The 25224-nt window shown below is 39.5% G+C and overlaps 2 protein-coding genes across 11 annotated transcripts in view; one reads left to right on the plus strand and one right to left on the minus strand.

Annotated features, from left to right (window-relative positions):
• The first annotated feature begins 8590 nt into the window (after positions 1-8590).
• Positions 8591-11008, plus strand: LOC111553455 (putative prolyl-tRNA synthetase associated domain-containing protein 1). Its single transcript, XM_023228282.2, has 2 exons — positions 8591-9015; positions 10535-11008. Exons 1-2 carry the CDS (start codon positions 8707-8709, stop codon positions 10967-10969), a joined length of 744 nt encoding a protein of 247 aa, XP_023084050.1. The 5' UTR covers positions 8591-8706; the 3' UTR covers positions 10970-11008.
• A 3280-nt stretch (positions 11009-14288) lies between these two features.
• CCDC88A (coiled-coil domain containing 88A) overlaps positions 14289-25224 on the minus strand; it is a 133276-nt gene continuing 122340 nt past the window's right edge. For 2 of the 10 annotated variants that reach the window (XM_023228278.2, XM_023228274.2), the window contains 4 exons: positions 22643-22908; positions 21984-22443; positions 18084-18183; positions 14289-14802 (listed from right to left, as the gene is read on the minus strand). In XM_023228278.2, the coding sequence (XP_023084046.1) occupies positions 18119-18183; positions 21984-22443; positions 22643-22908 (791 nt within the window). In that variant the 3' untranslated portion in view covers positions 14289-14802; positions 18084-18118. Of the gene's footprint in view, positions 17569-18083; positions 18184-20553; positions 22444-22642; positions 22909-25224 lie in introns of those variants that run through there. The other 8 variants (XM_023228276.2, XM_023228273.2, XM_023228275.2 and 5 more) reach the window with 6 other exon arrangements.

The raw sequence follows: 25224 nt of genomic DNA on the forward strand, positions 1-25224 counted from the left end.
CCACAACCCTACTCTAATCATGGGGAAAACATCAGAGAAACCAATTTTCTACAAAGTACCTGACCAGTACTCTTCAAAACTGTCAAGGTTAGGAAAAGCAAGAAAGGACTCAGAAACTGTTACAGATCAGAAGAGACTAAGGAGACATAACAACTCAATGCAATATGGTATCCTGGATAGAATCCTGTAACAGAAAAGCACATTAGTGGGAAAACTGGTAAAATCTGAATAATGCCTGTAGTTTAGTTAACAGTAATACCTCAATGTTAATTTCTTAATTTTCACAAGTGTATCATGGTTAATGTAAGATGTTAACAAAATTGGGTAAAGGGCATGTGGGAACTCTCCACTATCTCAGCAACTTTTCTGCAATCTAAAATTATTCCAAAATTAAAAGGTTGATTGCTGGGTGCAGTGGCTCACGCCTGTAATCCCAACACTTTGGGAGGCCAAGGTAGGAGGATCACCTGAGGTGAGGAGTTCAAGACCAGCCTAACCAACATGGAGAAACCCCATCTCTACTAAAAATACAAAATTAGCCTGGCATTGTGGCACATGCCTGTAATCCCAGCTACTTGGGAGGCTGAGGCAGGAGAATCGCTTGAACCTGGGAGGCGGAGTTTTTGGTGGGCCGAGATCACACCACTGCACTCCAGCCTGGGCAACAAGAGCGAAACTCTGTCTCAAACAAACAAAAAAAGTTGATTTAAAAAAGAAAGGACCAGACGCAGTGGCTCACACCTGTAATACCAGCACTTTGGGAGGCTGAGGCCAAAGGATTGCTTGAGACCAGGAGTTTGAGACCTGGGCAACATGGGAAGACCCTTCTCTACAAAAAAAAAAAAAAAAAAAAAAAAATTAACTGGGCGTGGTGGTATGCACCTGCAGTTCTATGTTACCCTGGAGGCCAAGGTGGGAGAATCACTTGAAGCCAGGATTTCGAGCTTACAGTGAGCTATGATCATGCCACTGCACTCCAGCCTGAGTGACAGAGTGAGACCCTGACTCTAAAAGGAAGGAAGGAAGGAAAGGAGAGAGGGAGGAAGGAAGGAAAAAATATGGAGAGAGGGAGGGAGGGAAGGAAGGAGGGAGGGAGGGAGGGAAGGAAGGAAGGAAGGAAGGAAGGAAGGAAGGAAGGAAGGAAGGAAGATTGAGATCCTAAAACATGCATAAATATACCTACAGATACAATGTATATTGGTGGTTCAAGCCTGTAATCCCAGCACTTTGGAAGGCTAAGGCAGGTGGATCACCTGAGGTCAGGAGTTCAAGACCAGCCTGGCCAACATGGTGAAACCCCGTCTCTACTAAAAATACAAAAATTAGCCAGGTGTGGTGGCGGCTGCCTGTAATCCCAGCCACTCGGAAGGCTGAGGCAGAATTGCTTGAACCCACGAGGCAGAGGTTGCAGTGAGCCGAGATTGTGCCACTGCCCTCCAGCCTGGGCAATAGGGCAAGACTTTGCCTCAAATAATTATTATAATAATAAATATATATATATATATGCATACAATCTTATATAAATGGGATTCATACAGCAAATGCTGCCTTTTGCCTTTTCAACAATATATAATGGACATTGGCCAGGTGCAGTGGCTCATGCCTATAATCCCAGCACTTTGGGAGGCCAAGGCGGAAGGATCACTTGAAGCCAGGAGTTCAAGACTAGCCTGGCCAAAATGGCGAAACCCAGTCTCTACTAAAAATATATAAATTAGCCGGGCATAGTGGTGTGTACCTGTAGTCCCAGCTACTTGGGAGGCTGAGGTGAGAGGATCACGTGGGAGGCTGAGGTTGCAGTGAGCCAAGATAATGCCACTGCAATCCAGCGTGAGTGACAGAGGGAGACCCTGTCTCACAAAACAAAACAAAACAAAACAACCAAAAAAATGTGTAAACTGTGTAATTTTGCAGATTATTGGTATTCTAAGGAATACATGAAATAATTATGCATATATGTGTGTATATATATGTGCATGTATGTGCGTATATATGTGTGTGTATATATGTGTGTGTGTATATATATATATACACACACATATGCCGAGACAGAGAAATACACTTATCATAGCCTTATTTGTAATTATATTGAAAATTTGGAAATTACTAACACTTAGGTCATTGGACATTGGATATTTCCAAATTTGGAGTTGGATACGTAAATGGAATATTATTAGGCCATTATAAGTAATAAAGTAGATCTGTTGACATGGACTCTTAGATGAAAACAGAAAAGCAGATTATAAAATATATAATTCTGTCTTGATCAGAAAAATTAGAAATAAGTAGCATTACCAGCCTGAGCAACATAGGGAGACCCCCATCTCTACAAAAACTAAAAATATACAAAATTAGTTGAGTGCAGTGGTGTGTGCCTGTAGTCCCATATACTTGGAAGGCTGAGGTGGGAGAATTGCTTGAGCCCAGGAGGTCAAGGCTGCAGTAAGCTATGATCACATCACTGCATTCCAGCCTGGGCAACACAGAGCAAGACCTTGTCTCAAAACAAAACAAAACAAAACACTCTTTTAGAAATAAACAGCATTAGAGTATGTACATTATGTGTGCAATGTGAATATTTTTATACACCTGTGATTTAAATTTTTGTATCTTCATATGTGGTCTAATTTTTTTAACTATATATATATTGTTAACTTGTCTTTATTTTTAAAGTGTAATATTAAAACATTTATTTAAAGAAATAGAGGGCTGGGTGCAGTGACTCACGCCTGTAATCCCAGCACTTTGGGAGGCTGAGGCGGGTGGATCATGAGGTCAGGAGATCAAGACCATCCTGGCTAACACGGTGAAACCCCATCTCTACTAAAAATACAAAAATTAGCTAGGTGACACAATGGCAGGTGCCTGTAATCCCAGCTACTCAGGAGGCTGAGGCAGGAGAATCGCTTGAACCCAGGAGGCAGAGGTTGCAGTGAGCCCAGATTGCATTACTGCACTACAGCCTGAGCAACAGAGTGAGACTCCGTCTCAAAAAAAAAAAAAAAAAAAAAAAAATGCATGCAACTTGTTAGAAAAGACACTATTTTATGTTTGGGAAAAATACTGAATATGAGTTTTTGTTTTGTTTTGTTTTGTTTTTTTTTTGAGACGGGGTCTCGCTCTGCCGCCCAGGCTGGAGTGCAGTGGCCGGATCTCAGCTCACTGCAAGCTCCGCCTCCTGGGTTTAGGCCATTCTCCTGCCTCAGCCTCCCGAGTAGCTGGGACTACAGGCGCCCGCCACGTCGCCCGGCTAGTTTTTTGTATTTTTTAGTAGAGACGGGGTTTCACGGTGTTAGCCAGGATGGTCTCGATCTCCTGACCTCATGATCCGCCCGCCTCGGCCTCCCAAAGTGCTGGGATTACAGGCTTGAGCCACCGCGCCCAGCCTATGAGTTTGTTTTTAATTGAACTGACCCTTTTTGTTCTTAAAGCCAACACATTCCAAAATATATTTATTGACATTTACTCAAATCAACATTTACCATCAGTAGGTAAATCCATCCAGCAGGGATAGGGGAATAATATGTGATTTCTGATCTCAATATTTTTATTAAAATTTATGCAAATATATTTTACTTGCAAGTTAATTAAAGCATTAAAATCACAGGAAATTTCGCTTGGCCAGTAAGACTAGGACAGAAATTCCCATGTCGTTCCCACAAACCTAATCCAGTCGAACCAGTCACTGAAATCCACAACTTAAAATATCTGTAGTCCATACATGCAAAGCAGGAAAAATATCTCTGTTATAGTACTTTTGTGTGGAAGTCAGTTTTCTTGGGTTGCTATGAGAACCACCTGCAGTCCCTGTAATAATATTGAATATATGGCCAGGTGCAGTGGCTCACGCCTGTAATCCCAGCACTTTGGGAGGCCGAGGCGGGTGGATCACCTGAGGTCAGGAGTTTGAGACCAGCCTCACTAACACGGTGAAACCCCATCTCTACTAAATACAAAAATTAGCCAGGCATGGTGGCGGGCACCTGTAATTCCAGCTACTTGGAAGGCTGAGGTGGGAGAATCACTTGAACCAGTGAGGTGGAGGTTGCTGTGAGCTGAGATTGCACCACTGCACTCCAGCCTGGGTGACAAGACTCCATCTCAAAACAAAAACGAAAAACGAAAAACAAACGTAAAAACCCCTGAATATATGACTCTATTCATTAATTTAGTGGTTTAGGTAGACCCAGAAAATTAAGTCTGATTTAAAGAACAACTCAGGGCAGGACTTGCTCACCTGACCTCCTCCTGCACGCTTCCTGAATTGCAGTAATTGTGGCTCTCAGGAGTTACACATTGGGAGTTTATAGCACAGCCTAGGGCTCAGCTGTGTCTTCTGTAAACAGTGCTTGTCCAAGGTAAAGCTTCCTTATAACCACAGAATTTTAAATGGGTGTTTTAAAGTGAACAGAAAAGAAAAAAAACATGCTCCTTCTTTGCTTAACCCAGTTGTCATCTACTATGTAGGTTTTGTTCACATTGCATGAAACTAGTGTTTTCCCAGACAGGCAAGCAATGTGTTTACCTATTTTATGGTTTAATTAGAAGGAAATTGGGGCCGGGTGCAGTGGCTCATGCCTGTAATCCCAGCACTTTGGGAGGCTGAGGCAGGCGGATCATGAGGTCAGGGAGTCGAGACCATCCTGGCTAACACGGTGAAACCCCGTCTCTACTAAATAATATAAAAAATTAGCTGGGTGTGGTGGCGGGCGCCTGTAATCCCAACTACTTGGGAGGCTTAGGCAGGAGAATGGCGTGAACCCAGGAGGCGGAGCTTGTAGTGAGCTGAGATTGTGCCACTGCACTCCAGCCTGGGCGACAGAGCGAGACTCCGTCTCAAAAAAGAAGGAAATTATATTATGTATGACCCGTTAACTAGTTATTGCCTTTTTTTTTTTTGAGACAGGTTTCACTTTTTCCTCCCTTCCTTTCCTCCTTCCTTCCTTCCCTCCCTTTTTCCTTTTTTTTTTTCTTTCCTTTTTATTTTTTGACAGAGTCTCCATCTGTTGCCCAGGATGGAGTGTAGTGGTGTGATCTCGGCTCACTGCAACCTCTGCCTCCCTGGTTCAAGCGATTCTCCTGCCTCACCCTCCCGAGAAGAGGGACCATGGGTATGCGCCACCACGCCCGGCAATTTTTTGTATTTTTAATGGAGACAGGAGTTCACCATGTTGGCCGGGCCGGTCTCAAACTCCTGACCTCAGGTGATTCGCCCGCCTTGGCCTCCCAAAGTGTTGGGATTGCAGGCATGAGCCACCATGCCTGGCCTGCTATTTCTTCAGTGGGTGATCTCTGCTGCTATTCTAATTTCATTCTTAGAAGGAAATATACTGCAAAAAGTGAGCCTACCACACCTTAAAAACCAAGGTAAAATTTAAATAAGGAATTATATAATGATAAGAAAAAGAAAAGACTGACTATTCTATTGCTAGAGGTTAACTTTCTAAATTTAGATCAGAATAAAAAGGAAGAATGACATTTAGTTACGTAAAATTGGGGAACTTTTGTACATCAAACGTGGGTAACTTGTACATAAAACAAAACTAAAACCAACGATTTGAAGGATATATGACAAAAAGTTCATGATTTCATTATATGAAGAGCTTGTATAGGAAGGTAAAAACCATTGATATTCATTCAGTGGCTAAATGAGTCAAGAGATGATGAACAAGCTAATTCACAAATGGGGAAATGAAATAATAAACATGGAAAAGTGTCCAGGCCCTTCGTAATCAGAGAAATACACATTAAATGAGGTACATTAAATTTGTCTAGGCCAGGCATGGTGGCTCACACCTGTAGTCCCAGCACTTTGGGAGGCCAAGGCAGGCGGATCACAAGGTCAGGAGATCGAGACCATCCTGGCTAACACGATGAAATCCCGTCTCTACTAAAAATACAAAAAATTAGCCAGGCGTAGTGGTGAGTGCCTGTAGTCCCAGCTACTTGGGAGGCTGAGGCAGGAGAATGGCGTGAACCCGGGAGGTGGAGCTTGCAATGAGCCGAGATCACCCTACTGCACTCCAGCCTGGGCGACAGAGAGACACTGCATCTCAAAAAAGAAAAGAAAAGAAAAGAAAATTTGTCTATTGGAAAATTAAAAAATATATTCTGCAAATTTGGGCAAAAATATAGTAAAGTAGATTAATTCATACATTGCTAATTATACATTAGAATAATTTTTGGAAAGCAATTTAGAACATCATGATTCATTAACAACAAGGATGTCCACCATATGGAAATGGTTAAGAAAATTATTAGATTGGTGCAAAAGTAATCGCAGTTTTTGCCATTGAAAGTAATGGCTAATATCAGCAGGGCACAGTGGCTCTGGGCACTTTGGGAGGCCAAGGCGGGCGGATCACTTGAGGTAAGGAGTTCGAGACCAGCCTGTCCAACATGGTGAAACCCCATCTCTACTAAAAATAGAAAAATTAGCCAGGCATGGTGGTGTGCGCCTGTAATCCCAGATACTCGGGAAGCTGAGGCAGGAGAATCGCTTGAATCTGGGAGGCAGAGGTTGCAGTGAGTGGAGATTATGCCATTGTACTGCAGCCTGGGTGACAGAGAGCAACCCTGTCTCAAAACAAAAACAAAACATAATAGCTAATATGATCCAGCTACACAATATATCTTTATTAAAGAAAGACACTGCAGCAACAGAGGAAAATGCTTATAAGTAATAAAAAGGCAGGACACAAAATTTAGTATGTAGGAAGTTTCAACTATCTGAAAAAATCATTATGTATAGCCAAAATAGCAAGAATAAAGGAAACAAGACTGGAAAGATTGCCACCAAAATGGCAATAACATTGCATGAGCACCATGAAAGTCTGAGTGATCTTTCCCCACTTTCTTGTTTTCTAAATCATCTGTAATGTGATACGTCGCTTTTGTTGTTGATCTGAATTTAGTAGGCCATGGGAAGTGTGGCCTGTTGATTCTATAATCAGAGATCACAGAATTAGGTGGAGTTTTTGAAGGGAAACCATGATTTAATCATTAAAGAGGTAGGTTAAACTGAGACATTTTAATATTGTGCTATCCAAGGCCAATTTTGGGTGAAACTGTGAGGTTGACTTTGAATTCCTCCTCTTTTGTAGCTTCCTCCAGGGCTGCGGGTAAGGACTAAGACATTGTACTGTGTCTTAAGAGGATTCCTTCTCCAGCCGTTCCGTTTGCACCCCAGAAATGACCCATTCACACTAAGGTTGAATGTCCCTAGGTATATCTACGTGTTATCTGGGATTTGAGCCGTAATCTAAATTCATAAATGAACTCCTAAGGTGGAATTCCAGGACTCACACATGTGGGGAGTGTGTCCTAGGATAGCTGTGTTTGAAATGCTTGTTCCCCGCTGCCGTAAAGAAACAGCACTTGAACATTAATTTATTTAGTAAGGCTGTTTTTACTTCCTGCAGAAAGGGTACACTCACCAGCCGTTTTGCCAGAAGAGTACACCCAGCAAAGGCGAGAGCGTCATTGATAACCTGACACATCCACTCTACTGGTGTGTCCGGTTTCCATTGGCTGGAACGGGAGGTCACATTCTGTATTTGCCCCAATTGGCTAGCAACTTAGAACTTTTTAAAAGAGGCAAAGGTAGAGGAGAACAAAGGAAGGAGGAAGTAACTTAAGGAATGCTGAGAAAGATAAGAACACTTTTAAATAAGGAAGAGGAATATGCTATGACCTAATGCTTGCTTGGACCAATATAAGCATGCCAGGGCAAATATTTGGGCTAAATTGTGGAAGCTAAGAACTTAAAGCACATTGATTTCTTTATTACGGCTAGCAGATATTTAAAAATGTTAGCACGGGTCTTTGAATGAATTTTGCATCTAAGATAAGTTACTATTTATTCCTAATTAGACGAAGAGGAAAGTCTTTTAAGAGGAACTGCTACTTTGCTTTTTATAGCTGAAAACACCAAGATAGCTTAAAACTACCTGGAGGTAAACTACCTTGGAAAAAGGTGAGTCATAGTGGCACAGTCAATTATTCTTAGATCAATAATAAGAACTGTCAGAAAGGGTAAAATGTGAAATTATAATTTACAATAAAAGTTGAAAAGCCTTAGAACAATGTGGATCTGGGCCCCCTCCACACTCCCTAATCTGGGAGTTACTATGGGGGGTGTGATTGACTAATGATTATTTATTTATTTTTAGAGACAGAGTCTCATTATGTTGCCCAGGCGGGTGTCAAACTATGGGCTCTGAGCGATCCTCCTGCCTCAGCCTCCCAAAGTGTTGGGATTACAGGCGTCAACCACCATGCACCGCCTATCTGCGGTTTAAACAATAAAAGCGGCCGGAAGCGGTGGTTCAGGCCTGTAACCCCAACACTTTGGGAGGCTGGAGGATCGCTTGAGCCCAGGAGTTCGTGACCAACCTGGGCAACAAGGCGAGACCCTGGCCCTACAAAAAGTTCAAAAATTAGACGGGCGTGATTGCTGCCGCCAGTAATCCCAGCTATTTGGGAGGCTGAGGCGAGAGAATCACTTGAGCCCGGGAGGCGGAGGTTGCAGTGAGTCGCGATCGCGCCACTGCACTCCAGCCTGGGTGACAAAGCGAGGCTGCGTCCCGAAAAACAAAAAAACCCCCAAACTCCCAAACGCTCAAGAGAAGATATGGTGATCTGGGAAACCTGAAATGAGATCAGGGAAGCTGTGAGATCGCAGGCCCCGCCGCAGCAAGGCGCCTGATGAGAGCTCCCGCAGGCCCTCGCAAGCCGGTGCCCTCAGCGGACGATGTTCAGGGACCAGCGGGCGAGGCGCTCGGACAGGGCGGACCCGCCTCCAGCAAGCACCAGCACCACGCTGCCAGCATCGGCCGAGATTCCCCCGGGCAGTTCCGCCTCAGGCTCCGGTCTGCGCAGCCGCGGGAAGCCGTGCCCAGTTTTTCCGCCCATCGCCACGACAGCGACTGCATGGCGGCCGCAGAGTTGCGAGCGGCGCTGGAGCAGCGGCTCGGTGCCCTGGCCATCGACACCGAAGTCGTGGAGCACCCCGAGGTGAGACCCCTAAAAGTGACCGCCGAGACAGGCCCAGTGGGGTGGGCTGTGCTGCACGTCCGTCAGGCGAGGCAGCCAAGATCAGGTGTCTCAGGGTCAATGTACCGTGAGAACGTCGCTCCTGGAATATTTCCCTGGTCTCAAAATACGAAGGTAACCCTGCAGGGGCAGCAGAGGACTTCCGTCTTGGGACCATGAGGTTACTGCAAGGAAACCTTTCCTCTCGGGAGTGATTTGCTTACATTCCGTGTTAAGAACTAGCACAACATACGGAGGACTGTGCATCTTCAATCGGTCTGGGGTGTTGGGTCAGTCTGTCCACTTTTTGTGTAGACAAAACAAGCAAGTAGTTAACACTGTGTTCAGTAGGTACGACGTATGGGGCACCATACATAGAGCAGGACACTGAGGTTCAGTGATATTTTTCTACCGTGGTCAGGGTTGATCACAAAGCATTCAGCATGGCAGAAACCACCACCCCTAAAAGTGCTTACCAAAATTGACATGCCTGTATTTTCATAAATTGTAACATTTGTTGTGTTTTGATTGGAAGTCTTACTTGCATTTATTTGTGACTGAATTTCTCTCTGTGGCCCAGGCTGGAGTGCAGTGGCGCGATCTCGGCTCACTGCAACCTCTGCTTCCTGGGTTCAAGTGTTTCTCCTGCCTTAGCCTCCAAATAGCTGGGACTACAAGCGCGCTGGCTAATTTTTGCACTTTTAGTAGATACGGGGTTTCACCATGTTGGCCAGGCTGGTCTCGAACTCCTGACCTCAGGTGATTCTCCCACCTGGGCTTCCCAAAGAGCTAGGATTACAGGCCTGAGCCACCGCACCTGCCCGGCCACTTGCAAATATTTCACAGAACCAATGTGTAACTTGAGTGGTGCAAGGACATGAAGTTTACCCAAGGCTTAACAGTTGATAATGGCTAAATATGGTGATCTTCAAAGAGTAGAGAAATATAACTTTAGTATTCCTCACCTTCACAAATACAACATCAAAACCGGAATCATTTTCTCTGACCTTCCTCCCTCCCATATAGTCCTATATTCTCCCCCTTCTTTATGTGTGCATATGCCAGCTTTTCTGATGTTCTGTTAGTCTGGGTTCTTATTGCCTCCCCACTCACCTTCTCTGTGGTTACATATTTGTAGAATGGAGGTTGTCACATGGTCTGGACATAAGGGAATGCTAAGGAATAGGAGTCTAGAACTGCTGTAAACTTTCAGTACTGAAAGCTTAAATTCAGAAATAACAAAAAGCTGCTGTGGAGGACTTGGCCAGTACACTGGAATAGAAAACTGACGGAAGAAACTGCCTGAGGTCCTGAGATGAGGAAATTAGATGGCATGGGCTTGTAAGTAATTATTTGGTAATGGGGTGAAGATGGGTCTTTAACAGTGAAATTCAGGGCGATAAGCACTCCCTAACCTTGCTGTTTTCGCCCAGCAAGCAAAATAGGTATAAATGTGTGCATATGTAAACATGCATATTACTTTAAAACTTATATTTTATAGGTGTTTACAGTTGAAGAAATGATGCCTCATATCCAACATTTGAAAGGAGCACATAGTAAGAACCTATTTCTTAAAGACAAAAAGAAAAAGAATTATTGGCTGGTGACAGTTCTTCATTATAGACAAATTAATTTAAATGAGCTTGCCAAACAGTTAGGTGTTGGGAGTGGAAATCTGCGATTTGCTGATGAAACAGCCATGCTAGAAAAACTAAAAGTTGGTCAAGGCTGTGCCACACCCTTGGCACTTTTCTGTGATGATGGAGATGTGAAGTTTGTTCTGGATTCTGCTATTCTCGAAGGTGGACATGAAAAGGTGTACTTTCATCCAATGACCAATGCTGCAACCATGGGATTGAGCCCTGAAGACTTTCTCACATTTGTGAAGACGACAGGACATGATCCCATAATACTAAATTTTGATAAAAACAACTAAATGGGCCAATGTTTAGAATAAATTTCTTTTTGAAACCTGTTTTTCTGATTCGTAATTTATAAAAAGCATTGAAAGCGTAAGAATATTTGGTACACTAAGTTTGGTGACTACGTAAACCACTTCAGGAGGAATATAGTATTTCATCTTAAAAGAGCTGGTTTTTTTTTTTTTTTTTTTGAGATGGAGGTTCGCTCGTCACCCAGGCTGGAGTGCAGTGGTGTGATCTTGGCTCCCTGCAACCTCCGCCTCCCGGGTTCAAGCGATTCTGCTGCCCCAGCCTCCGAAGTAGCTGGGATTATAGGCGCACACCACCACTCCTGGCTAATTTTGTAATTTTAGTAGAGATGGGGTTTCACCATGTTGGCCAGGCTGGTTTCAAACTCCTAACTTCAGATGATCCACCCGCCTCGGCCTCCCAAAGTGCTGGGATTATAGGCATGAGCCACTGTGGCCCTATAAAAGAGCTCTTTTTAAAAAGATATATGGAGGTACTTTTAGTCAGCTCCGAGATACAGTTTTCCATCTCCCATGACAACTACTTATTACAGGAATGCCTCCAACAATTAAAAACACTTCTAAGATTAGCTTACATCTTTAGGGTGCTTATTGTACTTGAAAAAAGCAAGTTGTAAAACAGTATGTATAAAATTATGATAGTGTACATAATACAGGGAAAAAATCAAAAGGAATATAGGAATATATTGTTGAGGCCAGGTGTGGTGGCTCCCACCTGTAATCTCTGCTTTCGGAGGCCAAGACAGGAGGATAAGTTGAGGCCAGGAGTTCCAGACCAGGCTGGGCAACAAAGTGAGAGAACCCCCTCTCTACAAAAAATTGAAAAATAAAACAAGTGTGGTGGTTCACACATGTAGTCTTAGCATATTGGGAGGAGGATCACTTGAGCCCACAAAATGAAGGCTATAGTGAGCTATGATCACAGCACTGCACTGCAGCCTGGGTGACAGAGTGAGACTGTCTTTAAAAAAAAAAGTTGTTGATAGTGGCTATTTTTGGGAAATGGGGATTAAAGAATAAGAACTCCCTAGCAAGATAATTAAAACAAACATGAAGGCAAAAGTAAACACTTCCCATTATTGGGGTTTGTTTATAAACCAGTGATTTTTTTTCCCAGTGAAAAATAAGCTAATTAACTTTCTATGAAAATATATCTTTACAAAATTTTAATCCAGAAGAACAGCTAGGGGTGGAATGTCATAATCATTGTACTATTAAAGTTACAGGCCGGGTACAGTGGCTCATGCCTATAATACTAGCACTTGGGGAGGCTGAGCTGGGTAGATCACCTGAGGTCAGGAGTTTGAGACCAGCCTGGCCAACATACTGAAACCCCGTCTCTGTTTAAAATACAAAAATCAACTGGGCATGGTGGTGTGTGCCTATAGTCCCAGCTTACTCGGGAGGCTGAGGCAGAAGAATCACTTGAACCCAGGAGGCAGAGGGTACAGTCAGCCAAGAATACGCCACTGCACTCCAGCCTGGGTGACAGAGTGAGACTCTGTCTCAAAAGAAAAAAGAAAAGAAAAAAGTTATATTTATAGGCTGGCCTGATGGTAGTAAGTTATCTCAACTGATTGTTCAGTCAGTTATAGATGGAACTCCTTGTTCCACTCTTTCCTCCCCTTCTACTACTACACTTGACTAGTCTTAACAAAATATTATGTTTAAAAATGTGGTAATGGAATATACATTGTTATTAAAAAGGATTTGGGGCCAGGCGTGGTGGCTTATGCCTGTAATCCTAGCACTTTGGGAGGCCAAGGGTGAGGAAAGATTGCTTGAGCCCAGGAGACTGGTTTGGGCAACATGGGGAAACCCTGTCTCTACAAAACACATAATAACAACCGCGCCTGTAGTCCCGGCTACTTGAGAGGCTGAAGTGGGAGGATTACCAGGAAGTCCAGGCTGCAGTGAGCAGTGATCCTGCCACTACACTCCAGCCAGGATGACAGGGTAAGACCCTGTCCCCCACCCCCAAAACAAGGATGTGTTTAGTCTTAGAGGTTGGAAATGTGAACATACAATTAGCCAGGCGTGGTGGCGCATCCCTGTGATCCCAGCTACTTGGGACGCTGAGACAGGAGAACTGAAAGAAATGTGAACATACGTGTCCAAATTTCTTCTGTCCTCCAGGCTATACTAAAGTTTTGCTCGTCCCCTTTCAGTTTTTTTGTTTTTGTACAGAGTCTTGCACTGTTGCCAGGCTGGAGTGCAATGGCGCGATCTCAGTTCACTGCAACCTCCGCCTCCCAGGTTCAAGCGGTTCTCCTGCCTTAGCCTCCTAAGTAGCTGGGACTACAGGCGTGCGCCACCACACCCAGCTAATTTTTGTACTTTTAGTACAGACGGGGTTTCACCATGTTGGCCAGGATGGTCTCGATCTCTTGAGCACATGTTCTGCCTGCATCAGCCTCCCAAAGTGCTGGGGTTACAGGCATGAGCCACCATGCCAGGCCTACTCATTCCCTTTCAGTTATGGCATCTGAGACAATATAAAATTTCAGGAAAATCTGGAGTCATCTGTTATATAAAAGCTAGCTCTAAAACAGAAAAGTTGACATTTTTAAAATCTCACTTAAATGTAAACAAAATCCTTCATTAGTGGAGAGAGGATCTGATGTAGGCTATTCCTGTTCTTGTGGTCATGAAAATTCTAGTATTTCCTTCTAGTACAAGCAAATGGGATGGTCTTTTGTTTGTTTTTCTGAAATGGGATATTCTTAAAAGAACCACATTTTCCTAAGTTTGATCACTCAAAAAGTAGTTTCCATCTGGTAGAAATATTGTACTTAATCTGTACCAAGTTGTGTTACTAAAAGGCAAAATAAAAGTAAGGACTTTATTCTAAGGTTCCTCTTAGTTTTTACATACTCTGTATTCTATCTCTAACACAAAGTAGCTGTTTTAGGTTGCTCTGCATATGAAATGAAGGTACTAATGAATACACATAAATTAAGTACCTTAGGTGTTTGGTCTAATTGCCCTCCCCACTTTATGGTTAAAACAGGCCCAGAAAAACTGACTTGCCCAAGGATGAAGCCAGTTGCTTTGTCTCCTAAAGTCTAAGTGAAAATGAGAGATTCATTTGTGCAATCTATTAGATCACATTTAAACCTATTTTGGGACTGACAAAACTGACAGACGCTCTTTCCAAACCCCTAACACTTATCACAAAATGTTATGACAGAATCAACTAAACAAGGTCATCGGTTATGTCTGACAATAGTTCTCTAGGGAAAACGGAAAGAAATAAAATAACACTTGGCTAAAATGATATCATTTTTAAATGATTACTAACCAGTTGTTACAAAAATCACCTCTTGGTTTTATTTCTTTTTATATTAGTTTGATACGTGAATGTTAGTCCAACTTAATTTTTGAAGGAGTACCAAAATGAAAAATGTTTTTTAAAAAACAAACAGTGGTATCTCTTGTCATGAGTTGGATGCCTGTGACTGACATCAGGTATTGCCAAGTAATAAACATTTTGCCATTCAATTCTAAATCCCTTATTAGCATTAGTTTTAAAGGAAATGTTACAGCTTTTACATTATTTGATTTGGTATTTAATAACAGTTATAAGTACAATGGTAGACACTGAAAAAGAAAACCCTTAATAGAAAAGAAAAAGACAATTTAAAATCAGATTTTGTTGAAGGGTGTTATAAGTGCAACTTTATCCATATGCATTCCTTTTAAGGCATTTTCATTGTCCAGATATCTCAACATGTACATCAAGGTTTATACTATAAAATGGGCTCCTTTTGTATTCATTCAAGACTTAAAGAAAAAATACATCTCAGGACTAAGTGTAGCTGAAAAGAAAAACACAAAAATTCACCACTCACAAAAAGTAACTTAAAATACAAAAGTCATTTAGCATACATTATTACTCCCCATTGTAATTCCAGATTTGGTACAGTATCTTTTTCATTTCCTGACATAAACCATTAAGACAGCACAGGCTGTAGTACTTCATTGGGAGGTGGCTACAATTCTATAATATGCACAGTGATTTTAAAATAGGCTTTTAGCATGCCTTGCATGAAAGGTGCTACATACAAACCTGTTTTGTGAACTCTTTGGTAACCACCAATTAAAAAATTTGGACGAAAGCATTTCCACATGGACAGATCTGAAGCACATTATTGGAGCTCTGAACCAAAGCTATTACCCTGTATATTGATTCTGCAGTTTCCTTGGGGGTTTAGGTGTTGATTTAGAATAGAGCTAGATAATTTAAAGCATGCCAGGCCCCAGTTAAAACGGCTCCAGTTAGTTTCCAGTTGACTTTATTATTGTTTGGCAGAAGTTTAAGGGAGAAGAGTGGCTTCCTACAGTTTGCTTCTCAAGGTATATTGGAGAAAGTAAAATATTCATGTGGTTACTCTTATCTAGTGCTTTCTTGAAATGGTATGAAAAAAGTGTCATGAATATAATTGAGATTATTCATATTTTTGTAGTCTCAATGTGTTCCCTTGGTTGTCTCTTTAATTGTCCCTTCTCAGGGTCAGCCTACTCAGATTCAGTACTTTACAGGCTGTTTTTCAGCATTTTCTGCTTGAAGCACTAATGCACTTAACGCAGCATGTTCTCTATTTTAAGATATTAGTGTTCTGGAGAGGTCAAGCTGTGATGTCATTCGCCCTCATTGGGCTACCTCACCACTCATTAAATTTCAGCTTTTCAGTAATTGTTCTGGGATATGTTCTAGTTGTGCAAATTAGATGCTAGCTAATATAAATCTAAGTTACCCACTTACTGTATTTAGCCATAACATAATTTCTATGTTTACTTTTGTCCACCTAAAAATGAATGTACATTTTTTGACATGCAGGTGTCTCTAGACTGCTCTGACACCTATTACCAATGTGCTACTTGAATCCAGGGAGTTATGACAGAGAGATGTTTCAAAGTCTACAGAATAGGTTTTAAATATTTCTGTTGTGCATTACTTGTATGTTAGTAAGAATCCTTTGTATTTACATTTACATAGCACCTTTCATCCAAGAGTTTCAAAATGATTTAATGTTAACAGCATTTGGTGGTAAAACCTAAGTTATCGGTGGCATTGAAGTATGTAAGTAAGTTCAAGTTCTCTTAAGTTCCATTTCAATTGAAACATGCTCTCTTTTTTATTGATGGTCTTTTGGAAAGTAGACTGTGAACACAACATTGCTACTGGCCTACGAAAGAGAGAGAGAGAAAGAGAGACAGAGGGAGAGAGACTTTTCTCATGGTTACTGGGTTAGTGATGAAACCCACAACTCATAAACCACACACTACGGAATATGGAATTATTCCAAAAAGTTCTTTAGAGCTGGTAATGAAAGCCTAAGAAGTACACTGTTAAAATTTTAAAAAGTCAGTATCTTTCTCATTTCATTGAAGATTACTCTGATATTGATGTTAAATAATGAATTTGCATTAATGAGTATCAATGCATTTTTTGATTTCATAAGAAAATAAAACTGTGATATAAAATTGGAACTACTAAAAAAATTGATGTTTCCTGGGTTAACTAAATCTATTTTTTTGTGCTTCTTCCAAATGTTTAAAGGTAACAAATGCATACAAATATTTCAAAAGTACCAATAACAATTATCAATTTTAATGTAATATTATAAAGGAGAAAAAAAGTCATTAATAAATGATAGCCTTAATTATAAATGAGTTTCTGGCAAAATGCAGATCATAGTAAGTTATTTACATTCTTTTTGCCATTAGAAAACTTCTTAAGCAACAGTCAGCTCTCAAGTTAAAAAAATGCACACACATACATAACCCAATACCAAAGAAAAGAAATGAGTTAAAGCACAACAGCTTTATCTTGGGAATGCCATTTGCTGGAAAACCATCTTACTAAAAAAAGTTTCAGAGAAACACTCTTTACCGTGGATTAACGCATGTATGCTTAGTGTTGCTTAATGGGAAATATGTAAAGATTAATATCACTATAAATTTTTTATAACTCCTATTTCGTTATGGATTTTTCAGATTTATCTTATAAACTGAATTTCTTTTGCATCAAAATAATTGGCTTTAAGAAAAAAAGTACCAACACATGCAGTCTGCTAACCAAATAAGGCTCTGACATGCCAAAACAACTTTCTCTGTATCTTGCTATATAGTACATTCCACAAAATACTACAGCATTTAATTTAGGTTTACACAACTAAATATAAATGGCTAGATTTTGGCTAACACTTAGCAGAAGCATTAAGCAAACATGGATAAATTCATAAAACAAATGATGAAAAAAGCAGATTGTTCTTGGAGTACTTCTTTAAACACTTAACCTTAAAACACTTGGTCCTTAGTGAGAGAACGTCCTTTATTCAGTAGATCTTAACAGTACAAGGTATAGTAAGTCCTAAAACCTTTAAAAAATTTTGGCAGTTGAATCCAGTAGTGCTCCTTGATTCAAGGAATGAAGGTTTGTGTTTCTTGCCTGCTCTATTCACGAAGGACTGTTAAAAGTCTCCTTAAAGATTTTTAAAAATGATTCCTATAGTTGCTAGGTGTCTTGTTACTTCAGAAATAAAGGCTTCATACTGAGAAACTGAAGGACACTTTTCTCTCTGTATTTAGTTGGAAGGTAGAAAGAAGAAAGAAAATATAAGAAAAGCTTGAAAAGAGATACAAAATACAGAGCAGCCACTATAAGAACAGCATGCACCAGATATTTCTATAAGAATGAGAATGACAGAAAATCAGAGATAATTTTTGAGTGGCTCATCATAGAATAGGCATTTAGTTTATTCTCATTAATTTTCAAGAAAACTGTGGGGAAGTTGTATTCCTACCACAAAAGGCTTCAAACTAAAAAAGTAATTCCTAGAACATAATTCACTAGTAAAATTAAATTTAAAGTGAGAAAAAAACTTAAAAACAAAAAAACTTGTTCCTTGCGCTGACAAGTAAAAACCTATGGCAGCCAACTAATCTTGCTTCACTAGTAAGTAGAACAGAAAGTCAATGAATTAAGCAAGCAATATTTACATCTGTTAATGCAATGTGCTCTTGTTTCACACTTAATTTGGTTAGTTTGTATAAATGAGACTAATCTCATTTACATTTTAAGCAGGAAACTCACCACTTGGCCCACATGTCATGTAGTGGGTAACAGAATTAGGAGCTTTGTTGCTCCCTAGACCTGCTTTTTGAATTTCTGCTTTCTTGTACTTTGTCCACATCTGCAGGAGAAAAGCATTTCATATTATTTAGTCAAAGATGAAACAAAATACAATTCAGAAGATAAGAAATGCACTTTCACTGAGTAGGGCAAGGAGAAGGAATCTGTAACTGGGAAAATTATTAATTGCATAGGCATCTCAATACTTAAAGATTGATTTTTATATTTTAAAGCTGTAAGTAATATTCCTAGGAAAGCTGTAATTTTTTAAAAAAACTATAACAATTACATTTTCCCCCCTCTTAGTGCCAGATAGCCTTACTATGTTTATTTACTAAATGGTCACCTATAGTTTTAAACATAATCTTGCATGTAGTAGCAAAACCATCTGGAATGAAATATTTGTATTATCTACTAAGAAAACCAGGGCTTGATGCATATTTTATAGGCAAATAATGTTCCTCCTTACATTGGTTATAGCTAAAATTGCTTTGGTCAAACGGGATGCAGTGCATAAGAATATGTTTAAAATTTCTAGAAAGGTAGGCCAGGAATACTGAAAGCTATCCAGCTTCATCATTAATAAAATTAGGATACTGAATCTTCGAATAGTTTTACAAATAATCCTTTGGAGAACTGGAGGTGTCTTAGAGAAAATAAGTGCAACTGCTCAATTGAGTCAGAGTTGCTTCACTTTCACTTTAAATGAAATTAGTTTTTTAAAATTTGGGGCATCCATGTAAGAGTTCACTTACAGAAAGTGTTGTTTTTCTTAAATGTTTGGGACACATTGGTTCCATATGATTTCTAAGGTATTTCCACCACTAAAAATTTGATTCCAAATGTTATGATAAAACATAGATAAGAACTAGTGTTGTGCAGTCGCGGTGGCTCACGCCTGTAATCCCAGGACTTTGGGAAGCTGGTCAGGAGCTAGAGATTAGCCTGGCCAACGTGGTGAAACTCCATCTCTGCTAAAAATACAAAAATTTGCCAGGCATCATGGCATGCTCCTGTAATCCCAGTTGCTCGGGAGGCTGAGGCAGGAGAATCGCCTGAACCCAGGAGGCAGAGGTTTCAGTGAGCTGATATCATGCCACTGTACTCCAGCCTAGGCAACAGAGTGAGATTCCATCTTAAAAAAAAAAAAAAAAAAAAAAAAAAAAGAACTAGTGTTGTTTTGGGGAAATTTTATGACGCCACAGCAGGTGATGATTTCTGAAGTCTAGATTGTATTTTCCAACGGTCCTCAGGACACATGGACATGATACATATTTCTCTTACATGCACAGTGTATGTTTTTTTTTTTTTGAAAACATGCTGCATATATACATATAGCTATTTGGGTAGTAAATAGTTCTTTCCTATAGGTCTACTTTTGTAAAATAATCACATAATTTTAATATCATAGCATGCGATTTTTCAATGAATTTTGAATGAATAAATATATTTTAAAGTGTTATGGTCAGAATTATGATATCTAAAAAGTTGAAATAGCTGTGAAATAATCTTTGACTCAGTGTGGAAAAGAAATAACACTAATTATAACATTTGTGTCATATATTGCCCCCATTTAATTTCAGCTATGTTTACCATTAAGTTTTATTACTGGCTTATGAAAAAGCAAAAGGGAAAATATTAGCGCCAAATACATTTGAAATGTTAGACTGACCGGGAGGTAACTGACGATAAAATAGAAGGATGCAAAAAGTATATTAGGTGGTACTAAAATACGACAATTCTTTGATTGTGTTCATTTGATTACCTGCACCAGAACCATTTTTTTTTTTTGTAATAGCTATCAGAAAAAAAGTATGATTATAAAGGAGACAAATTTCATTAGGCAAATATTCTCTACATATTTTTTCTTTGGTCCAGTTAATAACAACTTAATACAATAACAACAAGTATAATATAATTTCATCCCCACATGCTCACATTTCAAGGCGTTCCTTCCAAGTGCCAGGCTGAGTCATTATCAGTAATATATAGGCTAAATCCAAATGGCAAAAAACATTCCAGAGAGAATGCTAACATGTATTCCTCTGGAAGTAAACGGATCAGGGTTATGGGTTTTTTTGTTTTTAGCCATTCTGGGAGTTGGAGATTCAAATTTAGCTAATTTGCTTTAAAAGTGCTGTGAACACAAAAATAAAACTTCTTTGCACTGGAGTCAAAGTTAACAAATATTTACTCTTTTTTTTTTAAGCTAAAGAGTTTGTACATTCTTAGTTCTAAAATTTGTTCTACTAGAAACATACTTGTTTAAGTGGTTACAAGTTCTAATTTTACATTTTAGTGTGATTATTCATTTTTAAAAATTGTTTTAAGGGCATACATGTGTAATTTAATAATAGATTAATTATAAAAGTAACAATTTTTACCACTTTGTAAACTTGCTACCCTTTTTGATTAGAAGTAAAAATACAGATTTCCAACACAATGAGTATGATTTGGTTTATTTCTCTTTGACTCTATATGAAAAAAAGAACTAGAAAAACTATTGTATTAACTGATTTCAAGTATAGAAGCCATCTTGAAAAAAAGACAGTTACTTGAGCTCATATTTATCAGATGATGAAAAGTGCAGAGAAGAAACAATAAATACAAATGTTCCTAGTCACTGTGTAAATCACATTTAAATTTGATGGGGTTTCCTAAGAATAACACTAAGTTTATAAGTATTAACAATCTTTTAAATCTGAAAAGTGTTTTATAAATATGGGTATTAGTTACTATTTGTTATATAAAGTATTGAATTATTAACTCTTTCTTTAAAACAGGACAGATGGCCTAATTAAATGACAAAAGAAAACATCTTTTTACATTTTCCCTCCCAATATTGTACATGTACAATATAAAGTACACATTCTGGAAGAAAAAAAGGAGTGAGAGGAAGAGCAAGTGATGGGTGGGAAGAGGAGGAAGGGAGGGAGAAAATGAATTTTTTTTTTCCAGAAGCAACAAAGCAAATATGACTTGGCAATGTCTTCTTGGTAAGACACCATGCAACTGTTTTAACATGCTTCTGGATATCAAAGTAACAATCGTATCAGGCAACAAAAAATGTGGAGGAGGAGGTTCTTTAAGGTTTTTAAAGGCATGCAGCAAACGGACAAAGCAATTAATATTTCATGCAGACTTTGGTGTGGTTGGTTACACATTCACATTAATACACATGCCATCATGTACAGCTGAACACTGTGCAACAATTTTAAATAAAAAATATAAACCTAGCCAAATATTTTGTTAACAGCAACTTTTCAAATAATATTAGAGAAGCAGTGTATATCAAATAACATCAATATATTATATTGTGCAGTTTTGATCATATACAACCATATTCACACCAAACAGTTTGATTATCCTCAGAAACCAACAATGCAGCTTCTGTGTCATCAGGACAGAGGCATGCAGGAGTGACAAGATTGTTGCTATTTATAGAAAACTGTAGGTTACTGTTACTAGGGTTCTGATGATCAGAAAACTGTTCATTTTCTCTCTGTGCAGGTTTATCCAAAGAGGCAGAAGCCTGGTCAGTTATTCTGGTGACTGGCCTAGGAGGTAACCCACTTATGTTACTAACTAATTCTGTATTCAGGGATAAGAATGGCTGAGATGAATGGGCCACAGTAAATGGCCCTATGCTATCTTTTGCCAACATTCCGAATGCATCACTAGGCATCTTAATAGTGGCAAAAGTTTGGTTTAGAAAATGTGACCTGTCTGTTCTTGAATTTCTAGCCCGCACATATAGAGACTCAGGCATGTCTATAGCTAAATCATTTTGGGCACAAGAACCTATAGTATGTGTTCGGCTGTCAAGTATATGAGAGGACCACTGGTGTAAATGGTACTCACTAGATGCTGCAGTGGTGTTGCTGTCAGCAGCAGCTGGTGATGAATCAACTGATATAGGCAGTCTACTGTCCTTGGTCAAAAAATCATGGATGCTTGTCCTTCGTGTAGTTCCTTCGGCAGTTGAGATCACGCTGCTTGCACGAGGTAAAGTGGCATAAGGGTTACTATCTTTTGATTGTCGTGACAGAGAAGATTCTTTTACTAATTTTATCTTTCCTTGAGTGCCTGGTGTAGGTTTTCCTGCAGAACTAATGAAGTAGGTATCTTCAGTTTTTCGAGGACCAGGTCTCAAAAACTCAGGCTTAGTTGTCCGTCTATCATAGAAGTCCCCTGGGGTTTTTCCACTTACTGACCTGGCCAGACCACAGCTAACTGGTTTGTCTTTTCCCAAAAAGTCAGAAGAAACAGACAGACTTTTCATTACTTCATCTAAAAGATTTTCTTGACTTGAGGACTTTATCTGTTTTAAAAAAAATTCAAAGCAGATTAGTGAATATAGTACCATGTTTTTACTTTCCTGATTTAGCAGACTGTGCAATATAAAATTGTGGGTATCTCTGAATACTCCTTAACTTAAAAAAAAAAAGCTCTGAAGTTCAATTATAGAAATTTAACTTGTGGTGTTCATCTAAATTAAGGTCATCATAGATAAAACTAACCTGTATTGAGGTAAGCTTATTGCTTTCTTCCAAAAACTGTTGTAGAGTAACAACTTCACTTCCAGGGGAACCAGTTTTGATTTTGTGATGTCGACTCTCCAGTGTTTCAGATATTTTGTGTTGGAGCACTGGACTTGATCTGGTCTGTCTTTTCAAGTACTGGATTGGACTGCTACCACTGCTGGACCAAGCCTCATGGTCATGAAGCAGGCTAAATTCTCCACTGCTGTGGCTTTGTGGCCTGCTTTGGTTATTAACTGCACCTGCTTTTGGAGTAAATGGGGTGTTGAGATTTCAATAATAGAAATGGGATTAATACTTTATGAGTAATAACATTTGTTGACTGTGTCCTAATTATATAAACAGCCAAATTTACTTTCAAGCTTTCTTTAGAAATGCTTAGTAAACAATGTCCATCTTTTATCAGTGTAACAATTGTCTGCCATAGCCTGCTTCCTTATTTTGTCAAACTGACAACTATTGTAAATTCCACAAGGGCAAAGATTTGCTTTTACTACCATACTCAGAGCCTAAACAGGGCCTCATACAAAGCATTCAATACATTTGATGAGTAAATGAATGAATAAATAAATAAGTGAATAATACTTTTTTTTAAAAAGTTAGGTTCAAATAGTTGCAAAATGCCTCACAGGCCAGGCGCAGTAGCTCATGCCTGTAATCCCAGCACTTTGGGAGGCTGAAGCAGGCGACTCATGAGGTCAGGAGTTGGAGACCAGCCTGGCCAATATGGTAAAACCCCACCTCTACTAAAAATACAAAAAGTTAGCCAGGCGTGGTGGTACACGCCTGTAGTCCCAGCTACCCAGGAGGCTGAGGCAGGAGAATCGCTTGATCCCGGAAGGCGGAGGTTGCAGTGAACAGAGATCGCACCACTGCACTCTGGCCTGAGACTGTCTCAAAAATAAATAAATAAAGTAAATAAAATAAAATGCCTCACAATTTAGGATAAGAACATGATTAGATGAAAGATATATATATATATATATACACACACACACACACACACACACACGCACACACACATTTTTTTTTTTTTTGAGATGGGATCTCGCTCTGTTGCCCATGCTGGAATGCAGTGGCACGATCACAGCTCACTACAACCTCAGCCTCCTGGGTTCAAGTGATTTTCTTGCCTTTGCCTCCCAAGTGGCTGGGATTACAGGCATGCGCCACCATGCCAGGCTAATTTTTGTATTTTAGTAGAGACGGGGTTTCACCATGTTGGCCAGGTTGGTCTCTAACTCCTGACCTCAACTGATCTGCCCACCTCGGCCTCCCAAAGTGCTGGGAATACAGGCGTGAGCCACCATACCTGGCTCATTAGGTGAATTTTATATTATTTCAGTATTAACAGACCAAAAACTGTTCTAAATGCAGAAAATTCTATTTTAATTCTTTGCTTATCTAAGAAGTCCTCATTACTACTTGAAGGCTTCTCTGTTCATCCTACATGAGTAACTTTAAACATTTAAAAAAATTTAAATAGCATACATATAAGAAAAGTTAAATAAAGACATGAAGCAATTACTTACAACATTTCAGTAAAAGTATAAAATCAAATATGTAGTGCTTTATTCTTTTTTAAAAGTCTTGATCATCTTGCTGTCCACTGTTGATATGGTGCCTATATAACCTTAAAAGACTCAGTTGACATTAACAACTATATAAAATGCAAATTAGCTAGTTCTAGAATACAACTCTCTCAAATCTTGGTGTTCCTTAAGAGTACTGATTTGTTTTGATCACTAACAAACTGTACATCAAAACAGAAAACAGAAAATGCAACTTTCCATGGTTTCCCACAGAGAGTAAAGTGGGCCACGAAAGAATTTGGCTCAAGTTATGTAACATTTTACAAAAGTAAGAGTTTCTTAAATTTTCAAATCAGAAAAAAAATCATATTTTCAGACTACATTTTTCTACTGGATGTAAAAACATTTTTAATTAAATAATTTATTTCTTTTAAGGCTAGTCAAATGAAGTAGTGGGAGTGGGGAAGGAACAAAGAAATCTGAAAAACATGATAAAAATTTTTAAAAAATCCCACCTCAAAATTAGGTATTTCAGATCACTGTACTAATGTCATAGCATTAATTGATAAAATAAAATTACAACTGAGACAAAATAATTTTATAATACAAAAAGGAACAAAACAAATGCATTCTTTGTAACCTGACAATTCTGGAGTACAGAGAATAACTATGATATGTTGGTTAAATAATTCAGAGGCTGGATGAGGTGACTCACTTGAGCTCAGGAGTTCGAGACAAGCCTGGGCAACATGTTAGAAACCCTGTCTCTAACAAAAATACAAAAAAACTAGCTGGGCATGGTGGCATGGGTCTCTGTAGTCCCAGTTACTCGGGAGGCCGAAGTGGTAGGATCGCTTGAGTCTGGGAGGTGGAAGTTGCAGTGATTTGAGATAGTACCACTGCACTCTAAGCCTGGGTGACACAGCGAGAACCCATCTCAAAAAAAAAAGAACAAAGAAAACCTTCCAGGCCAGGCGTGGTGGCTCACACCTGTAATCCCAGCGCTTTGGGAGGCCGAGGCAGGTGGAT

The sequence above is a fragment of the Piliocolobus tephrosceles genome, chromosome 15, assembly GCF_002776525.5.
Source record: "Piliocolobus tephrosceles isolate RC106 chromosome 15, ASM277652v3, whole genome shotgun sequence".
Lineage (NCBI taxonomy): Eukaryota > Metazoa > Chordata > Mammalia > Primates > Cercopithecidae > Piliocolobus > Piliocolobus tephrosceles.

Bases quoted from the DNA above. Each gene is read 5' to 3' on its own strand.
- LOC111553455 (XM_023228282.2), top strand. From the start codon at position 8,707: ATGAGAGCTCCCGCAGGCCCTCGCAAGCCGGTGCCCTCAGCGGACGAT. The intron at 9,016-10,534 runs GTGAGACCCCTA...TATATTTTATAG, and splicing joins AAGTCGTGGAGCACCCCGAG to GTGTTTACAGTTGAAGAAAT.